We start from the raw sequence: 18,760 nt of genomic DNA on the forward strand, positions 1-18,760 counted from the left end.
CAAAAAAAAACAACTTTTGGCTTTGTTGCTTATTTTATATTTGAATAACATATCTTTATCTTTATTACACTTTTCTTCCATTTTGTTCATTTTTGGTTCATTGTTTTATTCTAACTTGTTGACATTTTTAACACTGATTTTCATCCTCTGTTCTTTTGCAACAATATGTCTAAAGCTATAAATTGCCATTGATTAAGAGGTTAGCAGGATCCCACAAGTTCTGATAAATTTTACTGTCAACAAAATTTTACTAGTTAAAACTTTGTGCTTGTATGTGTAACAGAAATGTAAATTTTATTTTCCAAATAGATGAGAACTGTTTTTTTTTTTTTTTAAATTTTATTTAGTTACTTTTCAAGTACATTTTTTTTCCTCTTCCCCCCCCCCGCCCGGTCTCCCCCCTCCCTCCCATTCCCCCCCCCCCCCAGTCCTCATCTCTGTGTCTTTCATACTTGTTCCTCAAAATCCCTCCCCCTTTTTCCCCTTAAGTTCCCTTCCCTCTCCCCCCTCTGGTCGCTGCCCACTTGTTCTCTATTTCAGCGTCTTTGTTTTTATTCTGTTTGCTTGTTTGTTTTATTCTTTAGCTTCCTGTCAAAGGTGAGATCATATGGTATTTGTCCTTCAATGCCTGGCCTATTTCACTCAGCATAATGCTGTTGTTTTAAAATATTGGCATGGGAAATATTTTCGTTTCCTGTTTTCTTTACATTAAAACTTTCAGTATCCTCATGTTTTACATGTTCTTTAGGAATCATAGGCTTTAAAATATATTAATCAATTTATTTTTATGTAAACTTACATAAGATGAGAGTCTTTTAAAGTTTAATGGGATTCAATTAAGTTTCACTGTTTTCGAAAATGCTTTTTTTTATCTATTAAGACCTTCCTATTTGTCTTATTTTTCAGATATTCCCTTTTTACTCCCCTTTCCCCCCATCTTTTAGGTTGATTGACTTTATTATTCTATTTTACTCTTTAAATTAGTTTGGGAATTACATACCCCACTAGTATTCTTTAAGTGGTTATAGTATTCCTTGAAATTATAACCTACTAGCTTGATTTATCAGTGTATAATATTAAATATTGTCCTTTTACCCTCTCCTGACCTCACTAAATTGTTCTTTATTCCTCCTCAAATCTCTGAGCATTTTGGATCTACCCATGTTTAATTCTTTCTTTTTTTTTTCTACAAATATCCTTACTCCCCTTCATTCTTACAGGAGTTTTTATAGTTTATAAAATTCTAGACTGACAGTTATTTTATTTGAGCATGTTAAATATGTTCTTTCATCATCTTTGTACTTTAATTGCTGCTCCTTTAAAAGTAATTTGTCTTTTTCATTTCTGGCTGCCTTTAAGACTCATGCTTAATCTTTCTTTTACCAGTGATATGCCTAGGAGAAGTTTCCTTTTTATTTATTCTACTCAGGTTTTGCATATTTTCATCAAAGTCACATTTACAGACATATTCACCCTTATTCCGTGCACACAACTGTGAATTTATAGGAACACATGCATTCCTATTTGTCAATAGCACTGCATATGCCCTTTGCAGATTACTGTGGTCTGAACGTTTGCATCCCCCCACCCCCATGTTGAAATCCTAATCCCCAAGGTGACGGTACATAGAGGTGGGGACTTTGGGAGGACACCAGGTCATGAGTTCAGAGCTCTCATGAATGGGATTAGCGTCCTTATCAAAGGGTCTCCATAGAGCTCCCAGGCCCCTTCTGCTGTGTGAGGACATAGACATGGGCAGTCAGCAGTCTGTAACCTAGAAGAGGGCCCTCCCAGGGGCCTGGCCATGCTGTTCTTGGACTTCTAGCCTCCAGAAATGGAGCAATGCATTTCTGATGTTTATCAGTCACCCTGCCCAGGGCATTTTGTTACAGCAGCCTGAAAGTGACTAAGACAGCAATCCATCCTCTGCCCTCTGCACTATACCTAGCCTCTGGCAAACACTCATGTTATCTGTTCTAGAGTTTTGAGTTTTCCAAAATGTTATATAAATGGAATCACACTTACTGTCTTTTGATTCTAGGTTTTTTTCTTTAGTGCAATGCATTTGAGATTCATCCATTTTGCCATGTTCATGGTTTTTTATTGCAGAGTTTTCCCATTTGCTGCTGGTTGGCCTGAATAACGGTCTTTAATGAGCCCAGCTGTAGTCACTGACACTCCATGTAATTGCCTTCCTTCAGTGGACTGAATATATAACTTGCTTTTAACAAACAGAATGTGGCAGAAGTGCTAGATGTCTCCTCCCAAAACAGGCTGTATAAAGACTGCGGCTTCCATCACAGGTGTTTATTCTGGCTGTCTTGTGGATTGCTTGCTTCAGGGGAAGCCAGCTGCCCTGTTGTAAGGCTACCTTTATGGAGAAGCTCGTGTGAGTGAGCTGGGAAGTGGATCTTCTGAGGCCTGTCAAGAGCCATGTAAATAGTGTTGTAAACAGACCATTTATCAATCAAGCATCAAGATGACTATAGTTTTGGCTGAGAGGTGATGGCTGCCTCATAAGAGACCTTGTACCAAAGGCACTCAGCTCAGCCACATCCAGATTCCTGACCCAAAGAAACTGCAAAATATTAGCTGTTTGTTGCACCTAGCCTCTAAGTTTGGGGTGCAGGAGTATTTTTACACAGCAATAGCCAGCCAACAGAGTCCAGTTACCAGGTGAAGAACACTTTATTTCCAGTGTCAGGTGATTATGAATAAAAGTGTCATAAGCATTTGCATACAGATGTTTGTGTGGACTTGTTTTCATTTCTCTTGAGTAAATATCCAGGAATGGGATTGGCGGGTCACATGAAGAGTGTGTGTTGAACTTTATAGGAAACTGCCAGTTCAAATCAGTTTCTTGATGCTTCATCAGTGTCCGAAATTTCTAACATTTCTCTCCAAATTTTTTTCTCTTGCCCTTGTAATTTCTCTTTGTTCCCTAGGATTCCAATAATCCTTCTCCCTGACTGTATCCTTTATGCCTCTAAGACATTTTCTGGAATATCCATTCTCTTTTGCTTCTTTGTGTCTCATTCTGGATATTTTCTGATTTATCTTTTACTTCCCCAGGTTTTTACTTTTAAATTACTGTGTCTAATTAACTTTAAACTTATCCTCCATTGTACTTAATTTTATGACAGTATTTTTTAATTTCAGAATTTCCACTTGACAGGTTTTTACAGTTTCCTATTTCTGCTGAGATTCTCAATCTTTTATCTCCTTGGGCACAGTAAACATACTTATTGTAAAGTACAGTATGTGCTTTTGAACTCTGATCTTTTGAGCACACATGGATATACTGCAATTGACTACTATTTCTGCTTATAATTTTTCAGCTTATTTTGTGCCTGCTTCTTTGTGACTTGTATTGAATGGAAGTGTAGGATGCTATAATTGGGATATATTTACATATGTATATATTAACATATACATATATATGCACACACATACATATCCATTTGTTTGTTTTTCTCCCAGGTACTTGTGTGTCGTATCAGTCCCTAAAGTTGTATTGAGATGATTCACAGCTGAGCTGTGGTTCCTGATTCTGATTCATACATGGCCTGTAGGATGAACACTTCAAGGCACCACCCCATGACATTGGCACACTCTGGACTCAGTCTGTCCCCACAGTCCTAGGAGACAGTCAGAAGTATAGCCTAGTTGTCTCTACTCTTAGTGAGTGCCTAAACATCCCTTGGAGAAAAGGCCTAGAATACTTGGGGTTCTTTGCTTGGCTTCCATTGCATTACATATCTATTTTTTTGGTCCCTTCCCAGTGTCACTTTTCACTGTCTTAGTATTGTCTAGCACTTTGAATCAGATAAAACCAATACAAATAGTTTTGTTCAGCTCTCTTGGGATGTTCTCAGAAAAATGGTTGGTCTACATCTTTGCATCAGCCATTGCTAGAAGACCTGAGCTTCTTTTATGTGTGAGAAAAATAAGTTACTTGTTTACTATTAGACAACTTTGGATACACATTGTCAAGCCAATTTCTAAATGATATATTGATACAATTGAATTAAATGTTATATTTAAAGCTAGTTTGGCATTTATTATGCCCTCAATATTATTTTACTTCATGTTATTTAAGTATGAGAAGAAAAAGATTAGTATCCCTCTCCTCTTGCTCAGTTTAAGTCTCATTTTATACCAGTTCTCATAGACCAAATAGTCCATAAATATCTCTGAAAAGTCATCTAATACTGAATACCATTTTAATTCTTTAATTTAACCTACCCTACAGTGAAGCTTCATAGTTCATATTTGACTTTCCAGTTTTTCAGCCTACTTCATTTTTATATTTTAAATCCATTCTCCTTAAGAAGTTGATATAAGTTAAAACTTATGTGTCTACTTCTGAGCTTGAAAAATGCTTACCATTTGAGACAGAATTTCCATTTTCAGTATTGACAGCACTGGAGAGTGGATTAGATGACTGAACTCCACGACTGTTTGCATTTCTGTCTTGAGTCTCTGATGCGATCTCTAATGTACTGGAGTCATCTCGGCTGGTTAGGTTCATGTTAGTTTCAAAACCTAAAACAAATTTTAGAAAAAAAGTATTCTTTTTTGCTGCAATATACTGAATAAGTTAAATAAAATGTTGAAAGGGGACAATACAACTTATAAAATCAAACATTAATTACATTTAAAAATAACTTAGTAACAATACTTAATCAAATTATAGCCTACACAATATTCAACCGTTAAACATGTGGCCTATAAAATATTCAAAAAGCATCGTTAAACTAAGTAGTGAAAATAAATCGATAATTTCTTATTCTTAAACATCCCTATACAGAACTTTTGATGTCATAGGTCAAATAACTTGTCATTATAGCATTGTCTACATTCTAATAGTATGGCAATAGTTATGTTTGAGAAGTTTTCTGAATTATTAAACTAAGTGGAGCTGAAATAATCTTACAGTTTGGGAATAAAATTAGAAATATATTTTTGACATTATTATAAAATGTGTTATTAACTATTAAGGAATACTAAACTTCAGACCCTTACCTCTGCATTCTATACCCTAACAAAATTACCTAAATGTTTCCTGCATGTCGCAAATGGAATGCTCTGAGATGTGCAAACACAGAAATCATTGTATAAAGTAGGCTAAAGAGCCAAATAAGGATTTTTCAAAATTATGTGTTAATAATAAAGTAAAATACAACATATGCTAAGGTTTGGAAAAATGTCTAGCTGAGGTAGATTTTTACATAATAACAGTATTATCCTTAGGCAGGATCGATGAGTGAGAGTGTGCAAATCCAGCACAATTGTCATCGTGGTGTCTCACTGGCTCTCTCGCTCACCAAGTCAGGCTCCCTTTCTCAGAGTGGCCAGGCATACATGGGATTGGCTCTTGTTTCTCCAGGGACCTCAGAAAAGAACCAACTTACTGGGAGATTTTCATTCAATATCAAAGATACGCATGCTATTTCTGCTCTTGTCTGTTGGTACATAGGAAATTCTGGCTGTCTTTAGTTGGGCCTGTTTGAAGTTTCAGGCTAACAAATTATTCAAAAGGGATAATAAGCATAATTTGCTTCTTGCACTTTATAAGGGGAAGAACAGTTTATCTTCCATGATCCCCATAACCTGGACTTCAATAGAGAGAGAGTTTATCTCCATATTCCTTTAAGGGGAATTAAGCTCACCCAGGGTTATGCAACTGGAAAGAGGTAGAATAGAATTTGAACCTATGTATTCTGGTCATCATTCAGTTTTTACTTTTCACTATAAGACACATTAGACTATGTCATTTCAATGAATTGCTGTTTAAATTCTAAGAAAGGAAGAGGAAAGATAAGCAGAGGATGGGAGGAGAGGAGAAAGGAAGGAAAGAGGGCAGGCCAGGCAGCTCCCCAGGGCTTGGCTGCCAAGGCTGGGCTGGACATGATTCTTTATAATCCTCCTCCTGGACATTCTCTCCTCTTTCCCTTAAGACATTTAAGTAGCACTACAGGCCATGGACATTTTCCCAGTTGCTCCATATTTTAGTCTTTGGTCTATGCATTCCCTCTGTCTAGAAAGTGCTCTCCAGTAAATACCCTGCTTCTTTCTACCCACCAGAGAGCATCATGTTCAGATCACTCACAGTGCAGTGACCACTCATTTACAAGTAAGTAATGTGCAGCGCAAAGAGGGGTCTGGTCTGGCCAAACAGAAAGGTATGCTAAGGTTTAAAGTAGAGAATGCTAGACAGTTAGAATGAAGGCAAAATGAACAGTGTTTTGAAAATCAAGCAGAAGAGTTAATATTTCAATGATCCAAGTAAGCCATTGTAGCTCCTGACTCGTTACACTTAAAAAATAAGCAGAAGTCTTTGATCAAGTCAATGTGTATAAGAACAGTGATGTCTATGAGGCTGTGTGATCTTAGCTCTTGACTATGAGCAATTACTGAACAGGCTATAACTAAAAGAATATCTATTCAGTTTGGTCCACTCTATCCTCCCACCAGCACTTTTTTTTGTCTTTGGAAAGTTAGTAAATCAGGTTTTGTTTAAAAGCTGTCTCAAGGCACAAGATACAGAAATGCACTAATTTTTCTTTGTCTATAAACTGTCTTTTTTTAATTCTGCAATTCAGTTGTTGATTACTGAGTGCCTCATTAGTGCCTGACACCCTCCAGATGCTGGAGATATAATACTGAATATCACAGACAGGCAGCTTGAAGTTTACTGCCAAGTTTGACAACAGACAAAGAAGCAAATAAACAAGTAGAGAATTAAAAGTGGTGGACTCCTGGCTGGGTATAAAACTGAATGGAAAGTGCGGTGGGCGGGCAGCCGACATTTTTCAGGCAGCATGGCTCAGGAAAACACATCTAGGAGGTCGCATTTAGGCTCATAGTAAAAGTAGGAAAAGAAGCATCTGTGTGAACAAACGCCCACATGTGTGAAGACCCCAAGCCCAAGGAAAGATCTCACCTTTTTCACAGAACCAGGTAGTAGGATCTGGGCACCTGGAAGCAAAGAGTGTGAGAAATAGGACAGGCACACCACCCAGGGCAGGGAAGGCCATCTCGGGCAGAAGTTTAGCTTTTGTTCTCAGTGCAATAGGAGGTCATGACAAAAGGGTGTGAAGCAGGAAGAACCTCCCTGGGTAATGAGGACAGTCCTCTTGTATCTGGTGGTACAAAATTCAATTCTCTGAGACATTGTGTCTTGGTATAAATATTTGATGCTAGCTTTCCTTACAACTGAGTTCTGCCTCATTAACAATTGATATATTTAAATCATAGTCAAAATCTCTATTTTTGTTACTGAAGTTAAAAAATTTTTATATTTCTGATTAGTAGGTGAAATTGTAGCCAAAAATGTTTTAAAGTTTGTTACAATAGGCTGTGGCTCTTACATTATCTACTGAGATTTTCTTTCTATTTTTATATTAAAAGCACATGTCTTCTTGAGGATGGCTCTGGATTAGAATAAGGGAGTAAGTCTTTCTTAATGTGAGACAGGAATTAATGGCCAACCTAGTGATTATTATTCACATTGCTTGTACAATGATTACCATCCCTGCTAGATGTGATACTTGACTTAGCTCTTATTTTCCTAACTAACAATTCTGAAGAGTTGTCACTATCATGCCTATTTTCAAGATGAGGTCGCTGAGGCTTGGGGAGGTTAATGTCACATCTACAGGTAGACATTTCACAATTAGTTAGTTGTTGCAAATGGATTCAGAGTAACGCATGCAGGACTCTCCCATTCACCCACACTCATTCCTGTGCTTGGTCCCTTATGAAAAGTCTTCCCTCCTTATTTCATTTGCTGCTATAAAAGGATAAGGCCACTTTTTTTCTGTGGCTTTACCACCCATGCCTCAGTGGTAATGAACCAGGAGCTGTAGGTTTAAAAATTGTACTTTATCCACTGAAATAGAGTTGTAAAATCAATGTATGTATCCTCACTTTGGGATTATCTTTATTCATTAATACTGACTGGGGCATTATTAGCGTAGTAAATTCTGTGTCAGCCTTTGCTCATAAATACCTGTACTCCAAGTTACATCTAAGCAAAGAAAAGCACCTGTGCCCAAGCTTGTTAATATTTTGATTCAGCCACAATGAGGGTCAAATACAGAAATTCTCAATAATTTGATTTTTTTCATAAAGTGTCAGTGTAGTGCATGATGGTTGCAATGTTTCTTGTCAAAATTATACCCATTACCCTGTACTTCAGCATTGAAGAAATTACAATGACAAATTAAGAAGACATTGGCACTAAGTCTGAAGAAGTCTTGGTTACAAAAGTGCATATGCAAAATGCATGTTTATGGTGAATTTTCAAAGGAATAATGTGAAACAAGCAAAGTTTTCAAGTTTGCTCATGCCTCCAAGCAGTGGCCATCAGAGTTTTGAGGGTGAAGAAAAGTCAGTCACTCCAAGAAGAAATATTTGAGATCCTCAAGGAATAACAAGTAGAGAAGCGAGAACTGTAAAATCCTGCATAATGATTTAAGGTATGCCTGAGTCATCCTTCTATCTCTGTATCTTGTGAAATCTGTGGTTTGTGCAGTTTAGTGACATCCTTCAGTCAAGTGCATTGTAGCACTGGCTGGTTCAAATACCCATAGTGGTTTCTTTTAACCTGTAAGTAGGATTTCTCTGTGACCTTGCCTGGTGCTGTTTTTACAGGTATGGGAGAAATGAATCACACTCACATCTGACTCAAAAAAAGAAGAAGAAGTCTTTCCCTTACATTAAGATATGCTTATTAATTCTAACTATGCAAACAAGGCACATTTAAGTTGAATCTTAATCTGATGAGAGGGTTCTAGCAAATCTCTAAATGTAAATACAAAAAAATGTGTTCTCCCATGTCCTGTGTTAGTTTTTATATAACTAACAAGATAGTTATATAGTTTTTATATAACTATTCAAAAGTGAGTTGTCCTGTTTTAGTTTTTACATAACTAAAATATTATGCTGGGTGGGTGAAACTGTGGTTTTCTATAGAAGGTGATGTTGCCACCCCACCCTCCCCGTACTCTCCCAGCCCTGAGCAACATTTGGCAATGTCTGGAGATGCTTTTGGTTGTCACACTAGGGGAAGGAGATGCTACTGGCCCCTAGTGGGTAAACAAGGGGGATGCTACAAAACACCCTACAATGTACAGAACAGCCCCCTACAAAGAAGAAATATTCTGCCCAGAATGTCAATAGTGCAGAGGATGAGAAAGCCTGTTATAAAACCTCAGTCAGACCATGCCATTTCCCCACTCAAGTCTCTCCACTGATTTCTTTGGATTAGGATCCAAAGGTCTTCTGAAGCTGAGAGACTCTCCATAATCTGATTCCTTATTCCCAAATACCCCCCTTGTACCATGCCATGCCTGCATCGCTCACTCAGCTTCTTTCTCTCCCCAAGAGAGCCTGAGGTTTCTGCCCAAACCTCCCCTAAGCAGAACAGCCTTCCAGATCACCTTCTAGAAAATAGCACCTCTCTCCCTGCCCCAGGTCAACTTTTGTTCCTGCTCCCCACTTTAGTTTTTCCACATAGTTCTCACTGCACGACATATTAAATTTCAATCATTTCCTGTATACTCCTTCTGTAATATACCACCATGAGCTCAAGAAGAAAAGACACAGTGAAAACTGACCTCTGTCTTGGAGGTTTCGGAATGAATAATCTGGAGTGATCATTACAGGATTCTTGTTCTACTGAACTGAGTTAATGTCTGTTGCTGTGTGTGCGTACGTGTGTTAAAACCTTTGATGCATAATAGGTCAACATGTGTGGAAGGACATCTAGGGTGTATTCTAGTGGGTGCCTTTTCCCAGGCTTCTTGGGGGGGAAAAAAGGTGATTGCCTTCATGGTACCTGCTATGCAAATGCTAAGGCAGCAGAAGACCAGGGACTAGAATGGAAACTGTGCAAAATGTTCCAGGAATCCATGGTGCAGAGGGGATGTAACAGCCAGGTGAGCCTTTGGGGTGTGGGCAGGAGGTAAAAACACTAGATTTTGAAGCATGGAGAGAATGTGGAGAGGAGGAGGGAAAAGGAAGCAAAAAAAATGTAAAGCAAGATAGAACTGAGTGTGCTCAGGAGAGAGAGGAGGCTGGCTCTGTCCCAACTCTGCCCTGGGAAGTGGGAGCTTATGTAGTATCATACAAGTGGGCTCCAGCAAGTATTTTGAGTAAGGGGTAAGATGAAAAAGACTATTTTTTAATCCTCACCCAAGGACATGTTTTTGTTGATTTTAGAGAGAGAGGAAAGGAGAGAGGTGGGGAGGGAAGGAGAGAGGGGAAGAAGAGAGGGAGGGAGGGAGACAGAGAGAGAATATCCATATGAAAGAGAAACATCCATTGGTTGCCTCCCATACACTGTACCTGCCACAACCTGGTATCAAGCCTGAAACCTAGGTATGAGGTGCCCTGACTGGGGATCCAACTTGCAACCTTTTGGTGTTGGGGACTGTGCTCCAACCAACTGAACCACCTAGCCATGGCAAAGACCATTTTGCAAATATTATTAATCTAGCTCTCTATCTCTATAAAGATATATATATATATATATATATATATATATATATATATATATATAGATAGATAGATAGATGATAGATAGAGAGCTAGATAGATAGATAGATAGATAGATAGATAGCTGGGTTAGCTTCAAGGAGAGTTTAGAAACAGAAAAGCAGAGAGAACTTAGAGAGGGGTAGTGTCAGGAGAACAAACAAGTCAGAGAGTGGGCCAAGTTAATGATATTTTTGAGTTGAGGGACAGGAAGTAAGTCAAAATCAGCCAGGTGCCCAAAGATGGGGATGAGTTTGGGGCTGTGTTATGCTGACTTTGAAGTGACAGCCACATATCCAAGAGTTAAAATATGTGGCAGTTATTTGTATAAGGGCATTTATTAGGGAAGAAGAGAAAGTGCCTAGGGGAGACTTGGGAATCTCAGTAGGGAGGATCTCTTCCAGGAAGAGTGATATTCCTACGAGCAAGGAGGCAGAGGGTGACGCACATGTGATAGTGGATACAAACAGGCAGGTGCAGGCTTGGGGCGGGGTGGAGGGGGGTGGCAGAAGCAAAGGGCTTTGCAAAGCCAAGGGAGGTAGACGGTACCAAATGCCACAGAAAGGTCAAGGACAACAAGGAAGGAATGAGCAATATAGTGTTTCTTTAAGAAGAAAGCTTAAAAACATTGCTCTCTTAGTTACCTTAACTTGAGATAATTTTAGAATGTATTTTGGAAACATATAAGATAGGATCCAGGTTTTGGTAACACAGGAGAAAAACAAACTATAGTTGTTTGACTGATTTAAAATACTGTGAGTGCAATGTGAGGCATAAAAATTGTGAAAATACATTTTAAACTCATTACTCATGCTGGCTCTAATTCATTCTGCAACTCTATAGGAAAATTCCTCTTCAGAAAGGCTATTGCACAAAGAGCGTGCTTGTTTTTTCCTATTCGCCATTAAGGAAAGCACAGACATGGAGAGAGGTGGCTGGCATGGCCCTGCTGCTTCTCAAGTTCTCATTTCTAAAATTTAGGAGTTACAGCTAGACTGTGCTTACTGACACTCATAGATGGTATGTAATTAAATTTGGATAGGATCACTTAGACACCCAAATTGTCATCGTTTGTGTTCAATCAAATTTTGTTTGTGATACAATGAATAATCAATGCATTTTATGTCTCTGATTTTTCTAAAACCTTTTATTAATGTACACGAGTAAGAAATACAAATAAGGAACATAGCACTCTGCTATAATAAGCTTCTGGAAAGTGAATTAAACCCCAAATACCTGGCATATTTCCTCAGAGAAAGATAAATATCAAGTGTAAGAATTCACATAGACACAGGGCTGATCCTAAAGTCAAATAAGAAGAGATTTCACATGTGGAGTTGTATAACAAGATACAAGATGTGAGTAAAGGGGTGTCTTATTCAAGAGATGTATATGTTTATGAAAGGTACACAATGATTTTGTGTATGTTTTGTCTAGTACAAGTCTAACTGACCTAGTGAATCCAACTTTATCATCCCTTTGCTAATAGTTGTTGAAATGTATCAACAGAGGGCTTCAGTGTCTGAGAGCAACGCAGAACTGGGAACACAGCATGCCCATGTGTTCACTCTTGTGACACAGCAGTGCTCCACAATATACTTATATTTCCATAAGAACTTTATCAGTTAAGAAACAGAAAGAGATATACCAGTGTAACAGTTGGAAAGGATGGAGAAAACAATTGTCCTATGTACTACAGACCTTAAAAGGCTAGAGCTGGCTCCCAGCATTCCTTTCTTCTTTTTAATAACCCCTTATGAAATCTCCACTCTAGTAGATCAAAATTCCTCTTGAACTTGTGTCTGAAGCATTCTTCTGTGGCAGAAAGTGCCACAACCACTTATCCTCTGGGTTAAGTAGGGTAGAATTGAAATGCTTCCTTGTCCTCTCCTCTTAGCTCCTGCTACCCAGTCCCCTGCCAAGTCTAAGGAGAGGGTTTGCACTAGAAAACACCAACTAAAGCAGAAAATAGAGTGATATCTTCAACAACATATGCGCTGAGCTGGGGAAGAATGTATTGATAGTAAAGCTAAAAAATGACTGTCAGTATAAATAAGGTTTTCAGGGCCCAAAAATGCACAGAAAATTATGTTGTGCCAATTTTCTTTCAAATTTAACTAACTGGATCCTTTTGTGCCTGTCTATTCTGTCCCTGCCATAATGGAGGAAAAAACAAAACAAAAAACACATCAATTATTTTCCTTTCCCTGTTCTTGGGAAGCTTGCCTTTCCTATAATTAGCTGAATATGTAACACCTAAACACCAACCTGGCCTTGCCCGGAGACCCATTCCTCATGTATAATTTCATAGGTCATGTGGTTATTTATATTCCTGTTATTTTTGCATTTCCTAAATGCCAGGTGGTCACATAAATCCGGGAGTCCTAAAACACAACTCCTGCAGAGCAGCACTGTTGGTCTCAGCAGCATGTGCTTTAGGTACATGGCTCCCCTTTACTTTCTTCAGAAGGCAAAGGTGGAGAAAATAATATGCCTGCTTTTTTATCAGGAGCATTTAGTAACTGTGATACCTGCATGGTGTCATATGGATGGTAAGCTAGTGACACCCGTCATCTGAAAATACCAACACAGGGGAATCCTCATGAACACTTGTTACCAGTTCACACATTCTTTCTTAGGTAAACAACCAATGCTCCCTTTATAGCAAAAGAGTATTTATGTACGTATTTATTTTAATGAGAATTGTATTAACTCTATTTTCTCTGTTGGTATTTAACCGCCTGCATATATTGCTATGAATTTTTAGCAATATATGCAGGTGGTTAAATTCTTAGATTTTTAGTAGATAAATTCTTTAAGAATAACCACTGCATTCCTTAAGAAAAATATCATCTACAGTTGCTCCATTTCAGGGACATCAGCTTGTGCTCCAGTTGTAATACGCCATCCTAGTGCCTTCTGGCCCTCTCCTATCTCCACCACATAAACCTCAGCACAACAAGAATGTTTTGGCTGAATCACTTAACGTCTCATACAAGATAGTAAATCTAATTGCTAGCATGAATCTCATGGATACAGTTGCAGCAGGTCAGAGAGAACCAGTAAAACCAACAAAAGTTAAAAAAACAAAAAGCAGTGGTGTATGTAAAGTCATTTCAAAATTCTTGTCAGAACTAATTACCAAATTCACCCACCTAAAATATTTAATAACCAAAGGGCACAGGCCAGGTCCCATTGGAACAGGTAGGAGCCATATGCTTTAAGCCTCTTCCCAAGTTAATATTTAACTGAGAAGTAACTGGGCAGGTCTGGGGTCAATATACCCAAGGTGATGGAGTGGGTAATGGGAGATTTGCAAAGCTCAGTACAATGAGCATTTCTAACTGGCACAAAGATATTTCATTATTTTAACAATACTGTGGTGGTAACCCTGCACATCTGTGGAACAACCTCACTTGCCCACACTGGCTGGCTACAAGCCAGCAGCTCTGAGGCCTCACCTAATAAAATAAATATATCTATGAAGATTTAAATTTTTGTCAAAATTCTCAAGCCTCTTGCACTGTTTTTTTGATAGCCCCTATGAGTTTCCCCTTTTCTAGAGTTAGACTGGTTAGCGTTACTGAATCATCGTGCCTCTAAATCATACGCGTACATTGGACTGAATTGTCCCTGAGCTATTGCAGTGACATATCATAATAGATGTCAGTTACTCGGAAAGGCTGAGCAACAGGGACAGTGTGGGCAGGGATATCCCTGTGTCTCCACTGGATTCTCAGTTTGCCACAGAGAGAAACCACCAAATGGCTAAGTCAGCAGTAGGGTTCCCCTTCTCACATGCCCCACAATGAATCATTTCTCATTAATCACTTCTAAAGTTAACATGTTTACATGTGAATGAGTATGAAAAATCCTTTCCACATACCATGATGTAGTTATTCCAAAACATAACATGATTATGTCATCATGCCTTTGAATTAGTCATAGTGCAGGATGGAGCACACGCTAGCTTCTAGCATGAGGGAGGGGTCCCCCTCTTCTGGTATTTTCTCTCCTGTCGCCTTAGTCCCTCTCCTTCTATTCCTCCATAAATCCCACCTTCTAGACTAATGTTTCAAACAGTATATTTATGGTGTGAGAAACCAATTTAGTTGGTCACCATAAGCATTTAAAACTGAAAGTAGAAATAATTGAATAAAAATGCAGCATTTCATAAGCATTAAGAGGAAGTACCATTTTGTGAATTCAAAATAATATCTTCACATAAAAACTTTCTCACTGCCTAGATACATTGGATTTCTCATGTTTCCCTGCTGTGAGCTGCTTATGAGCAGACCCCACATTTTATTTTTAAAGTCCATACAACTTAGTATAGTTCCAGGCACAAAATAGATCATTATTGCATTTTTGAATAAATGAGTAAATAAATAAATCTTGCTCTTCTTATTTAATGATTTTTCCAAACCTCTTTGAAAATTTGAGGCAAATAACAAACAGCAATACAAAATATTCTTGCTAGTATCATCATTTTGCCTGAGATTTACCTCTGAGATTTTAAGCCCTGAAAAAAACAAAATGGCATGTCTTGGGGCCATGTCACAGATTGATTTGATTATCTAAAAAATGGAATATTTTTTCTAAAATTCTTACAGAAGGTTCCAAGCATGTATTCAATCCCCAAAGCAATCAAAGTGCTCTCAGATGAGCAGCTAGACCATATCACTGGGTTTCCTAATGATCATCAGATTAAAAAGGCATTTTTATGATTCCCTCATCACCGTACATAAAGCACAGTGCCTCTGTCCTATGTCACTATCCCAGTCTCTGTAAATTAGACATGATTTCTAGTCTGAGTAAGTGAAAGAGGGACACCCCCCCCTTACATAGCTACAACTATGCTAGTGAAATTAATGCTCACAATTAGAGCTTTACTGTCTTGAATGATACATAAGTGATTCAACTAAATCTCTCATTGTGTTTAGGTTTATATGATGGGGATAAGGGAGAGCCAGAAGACATGAGAACAGCTGGTTACAAGTAGAGCATAAGCTAATGTCCCTGAGATGGAGCAATTTAATTATATTTTTCTTAAGGACTTCAATGGTTATTCATAAAGCAATTTATATATTAAAAATCCATTAGGGACACTATTATTAACTATATAAAAATGATTAAATACCAACAGAGAAAATAGAGTTAATATAATTCTCATGAAAATAAAATAAATAAATACTCTTTTGCCTATAAGATATGCTGCTGGGTACTGGTTCTTTTCTTAAGAAAAAACTGCTAGAAGTGTTATGGGGATTACCTTACATTTTAATTATACTTTACTGATTATGCTATTACAGTTTTCCCATTATTTTCTCCCATTTATCTCCCTCTGCCCTGCATTCCCCTCCCACCAGCATTCCCCCCACTTAGTTCATGTCCATGGGTCATGCATATATGTTCTTTGGGTTCTCCATTTCCTATACTATTCTTAACCTCTTCTTGTCTATTTTGTACCTACCATTTATGCTACTTATTCTCTGTACCTTTTCCTCCACTCTCCCCCTCCTACTCCCCCATTGATAACCCTCCATGTGATCTCCATTTCTGTGATTCTGTTCCTGTTCTGGTGGTTTGCTTAGTTTGTTTTTGCTTTCTTAGGTTCAGTTGCTGATAGTTGTGAGTTTGTTCTCACTTTACTCTTCATAGTTTTGATCTCTGTCTTTCTCTTAGATAAGTCCCTTTAACATTTTATATAATAAGGGCTTGGTGATGGTGAAACTCCTTTAGGAACAACTGAAGAGTAAGACAGACTGCACAACCCAGGGTTCCAACAAGGGGAACTAAAGCCTCAAAACCTCTGGCTTTAAACATCTTTAGGGACTTTGGCAGTGGGAGAAACTCCCAGCCTCACAGGAGAGTTTGCTAGAAAGACCCACAGGATCCTAGAATGTACAAAAACCCATTCACCCAGGAATAAGCACCAGAAGGGGTCAATTTGCTTATGGGTGGCAGGAGAAATGACTTGACAGTGGTATTGTTCCCTCTCTAACCTCTCTCCCACAAACAGCACCACAATGCAGCCAAGTATTGCCCCTCCCTGGCAAATACCTAAGGCTCTGCCGCTTACAATGTAACAGGTGTGCTGAAACAAAGAGACAAAGAAATATGGCTCAAAATATTTGAAAGAAAGATCAAACAAATGAAAGAACAGATCAAAACTCCAGAAAAAGAACTAAGCAATGGGGAGATATTCATCCTATCAGAAGCAGAGTTCAAAACACTGGTAATCAGGATGCTCACAGAATTGATTGAGTATAGTGACAAAACAAAGGAAAAAGTTAGGGCTATGCAAAGTAAAATAAAGAAAAATGTTCAGGCAACCAACAGTGAAGGGAAGGAAACCAGGACTGAAATCAATGATCAGAAACAGAATGAAGAAACAAGAATTCAAGAAAATGAGGAGAGGTTTAGGAATCTCTGGGTCGACTTTAAACATTACAGCACTAGACTCATAGGAGTGCCAAAACTTATTAGGAAAAATAATGAAGGAGAACTTCCCTAATCTGGCAAAGGAAATAGACTTCCAGGAAGTCTAGGAAGCTCAGAGTGTTCCAAAGAAATTGTACCTTAGGAGAAACAGACCAAGACACATGATAATTAAATTACCCAAGACTAAAGATAAGGAGAGAATCTTTTTTTTTAGTGGAAGTTAACACATTTTTTTTTACTTAATTATTTTTCAAGTACAGTTTTCTGTCTTTTACTCCCATCCCAGCCCACCCCCCAGTGCTCCCCACCTCCCTCCCATTTCCGCCCCCCCTTAGCTGCTGTCCATGTGTCCTTTATACTTGTTCCTCTAAATTCCTCCTCTTTTTCCCCTGAAATTCTCTCCCCTCTCCCCTCAGGTCACTAATCTTAAAAGCAGCAAGGGAAAAGGAGAGAGTTACCTACAAAGGAATTCCCATAAGGTTAACTGCTGATTTCTCAAAAGAAACCTTACAGGCAAGAAGGGGCTGGGAAGAAATATTCAAAGTCGTGAAAGGCAAGCACCTATATCCAAGATTACTCTATCCAGCAAAGCTATCATTTCGAATGGAAGGACCAATAACATGCTTACCGGATTAGGGACTACCCTACTTCAAATTAGTCATTTGTTCTCCTCTATATCCATTCCATCCTTCTGTTAAAGCCAGCCTGGACCTGTCCAGTTGGTGATCTCAGCTGAGAACTGGAGTTAAGCAAATGTAAGTCCAAGAAATGAATGTGAGTTCAGGAAGTAATTTAACAGCTGAGAATTTTGGTTTGCTTTTTGGTGACATGGAAATACCTGCACAGTGATGGTTTTCACCCTTTGCTTTTCTCCAGTTTTCTCTCTCACTTACTTCTTCATAGAGCCATCTCTCCACATCAAAGGAAAAAAAAACAAAACCAAAATGCACAACATAGGTATTTGCTTGTGAAATACCCTGATGTGTATGTCATCGTGTGTACGTCACTTCTTTCTTTCTCTAAAATAGGCATTTCTTTTAAAAGAGTATGTTTGATTACAATTGAGAGTTTGGGGTGTGAAGAATCTCTTTTGTAGGGTTTTCAGGGACTTTGGATAATGCACAAATTCTCAGTTATCATGGTGCAGTGACTGTTCCATTGTAAATCTGTATAATCTCAGATCTAGTTCATGCCTGTCATTGCTTGAGCCCTGCATATTTTAGGACCTAGTCATCTCTGTGGGGAGCAAAATGAATGAAACTGTTTATTACTTTACTATAATTAACATGTACCATTAAGTTGTAACTGGCCAGAAATTGAAAACGTACAGGGTTTAAGATGAACATTAATGATCTCAAGAAAAAAAACAACACAGAAAAAGAAAGAAGTAAAAACCGGAATAGAAGACCTGAGAAGCTTCATACACAGTGATGCTGGGTGATCCTCGACTCATGGAATGGAGTACTGGGTAAAATGAGAATGAATATAGTTGGCTCTCAGGTTGTATGAAATTTTTCTAGGCTAATCTGAGGATTAATCACAAAAAATGATTCAAAGTGGCATAAACCACCAAAATGCCAGTAGGTAATTAAGAAATAGGTTTTTCTTTTTTAATACTCTTAAGGGGAGATAGAACATGGCACTAATCCAGCCCATCTTTAGGAAAACATTCCACACACCATGTCCCTTTTCAGCATTTCTTCACAAAGGGAAGAAAACCCCAGGATATTGTATTATGTGTTAATAATGAGATGCAGATAGTCAGGAAGGTCCT

At 38.3% G+C, this 18,760-nt stretch overlaps 1 protein-coding gene across 1 annotated transcript in view; it reads right to left on the reverse strand.

The window, feature by feature from the left end:
• The window catches only part of MYO16 (myosin XVI), a 660,093-nt gene that overhangs the window by 55,807 nt on the left and 585,526 nt on the right, over positions 1–18,760 (reverse strand). Inside the window, exon 33 of the mRNA XM_053670348.1 lies at positions 4,387–4,545. Within this exon, the coding sequence (XP_053526323.1) occupies positions 4,387–4,545 (159 nt within the window). The remainder of the gene's footprint in view (positions 1–4,386; positions 4,546–18,760) is intronic.

The sequence above is a fragment of the Artibeus jamaicensis genome, unplaced genomic scaffold (genome assembly GCF_021234435.1).
Source record: "Artibeus jamaicensis isolate MK-2021 breed Jamaican fruit bat unplaced genomic scaffold, CSHL_Jam_final contig_559, whole genome shotgun sequence".
In the NCBI taxonomy this organism is placed as follows: domain Eukaryota; kingdom Metazoa; phylum Chordata; class Mammalia; order Chiroptera; family Phyllostomidae; genus Artibeus; species Artibeus jamaicensis.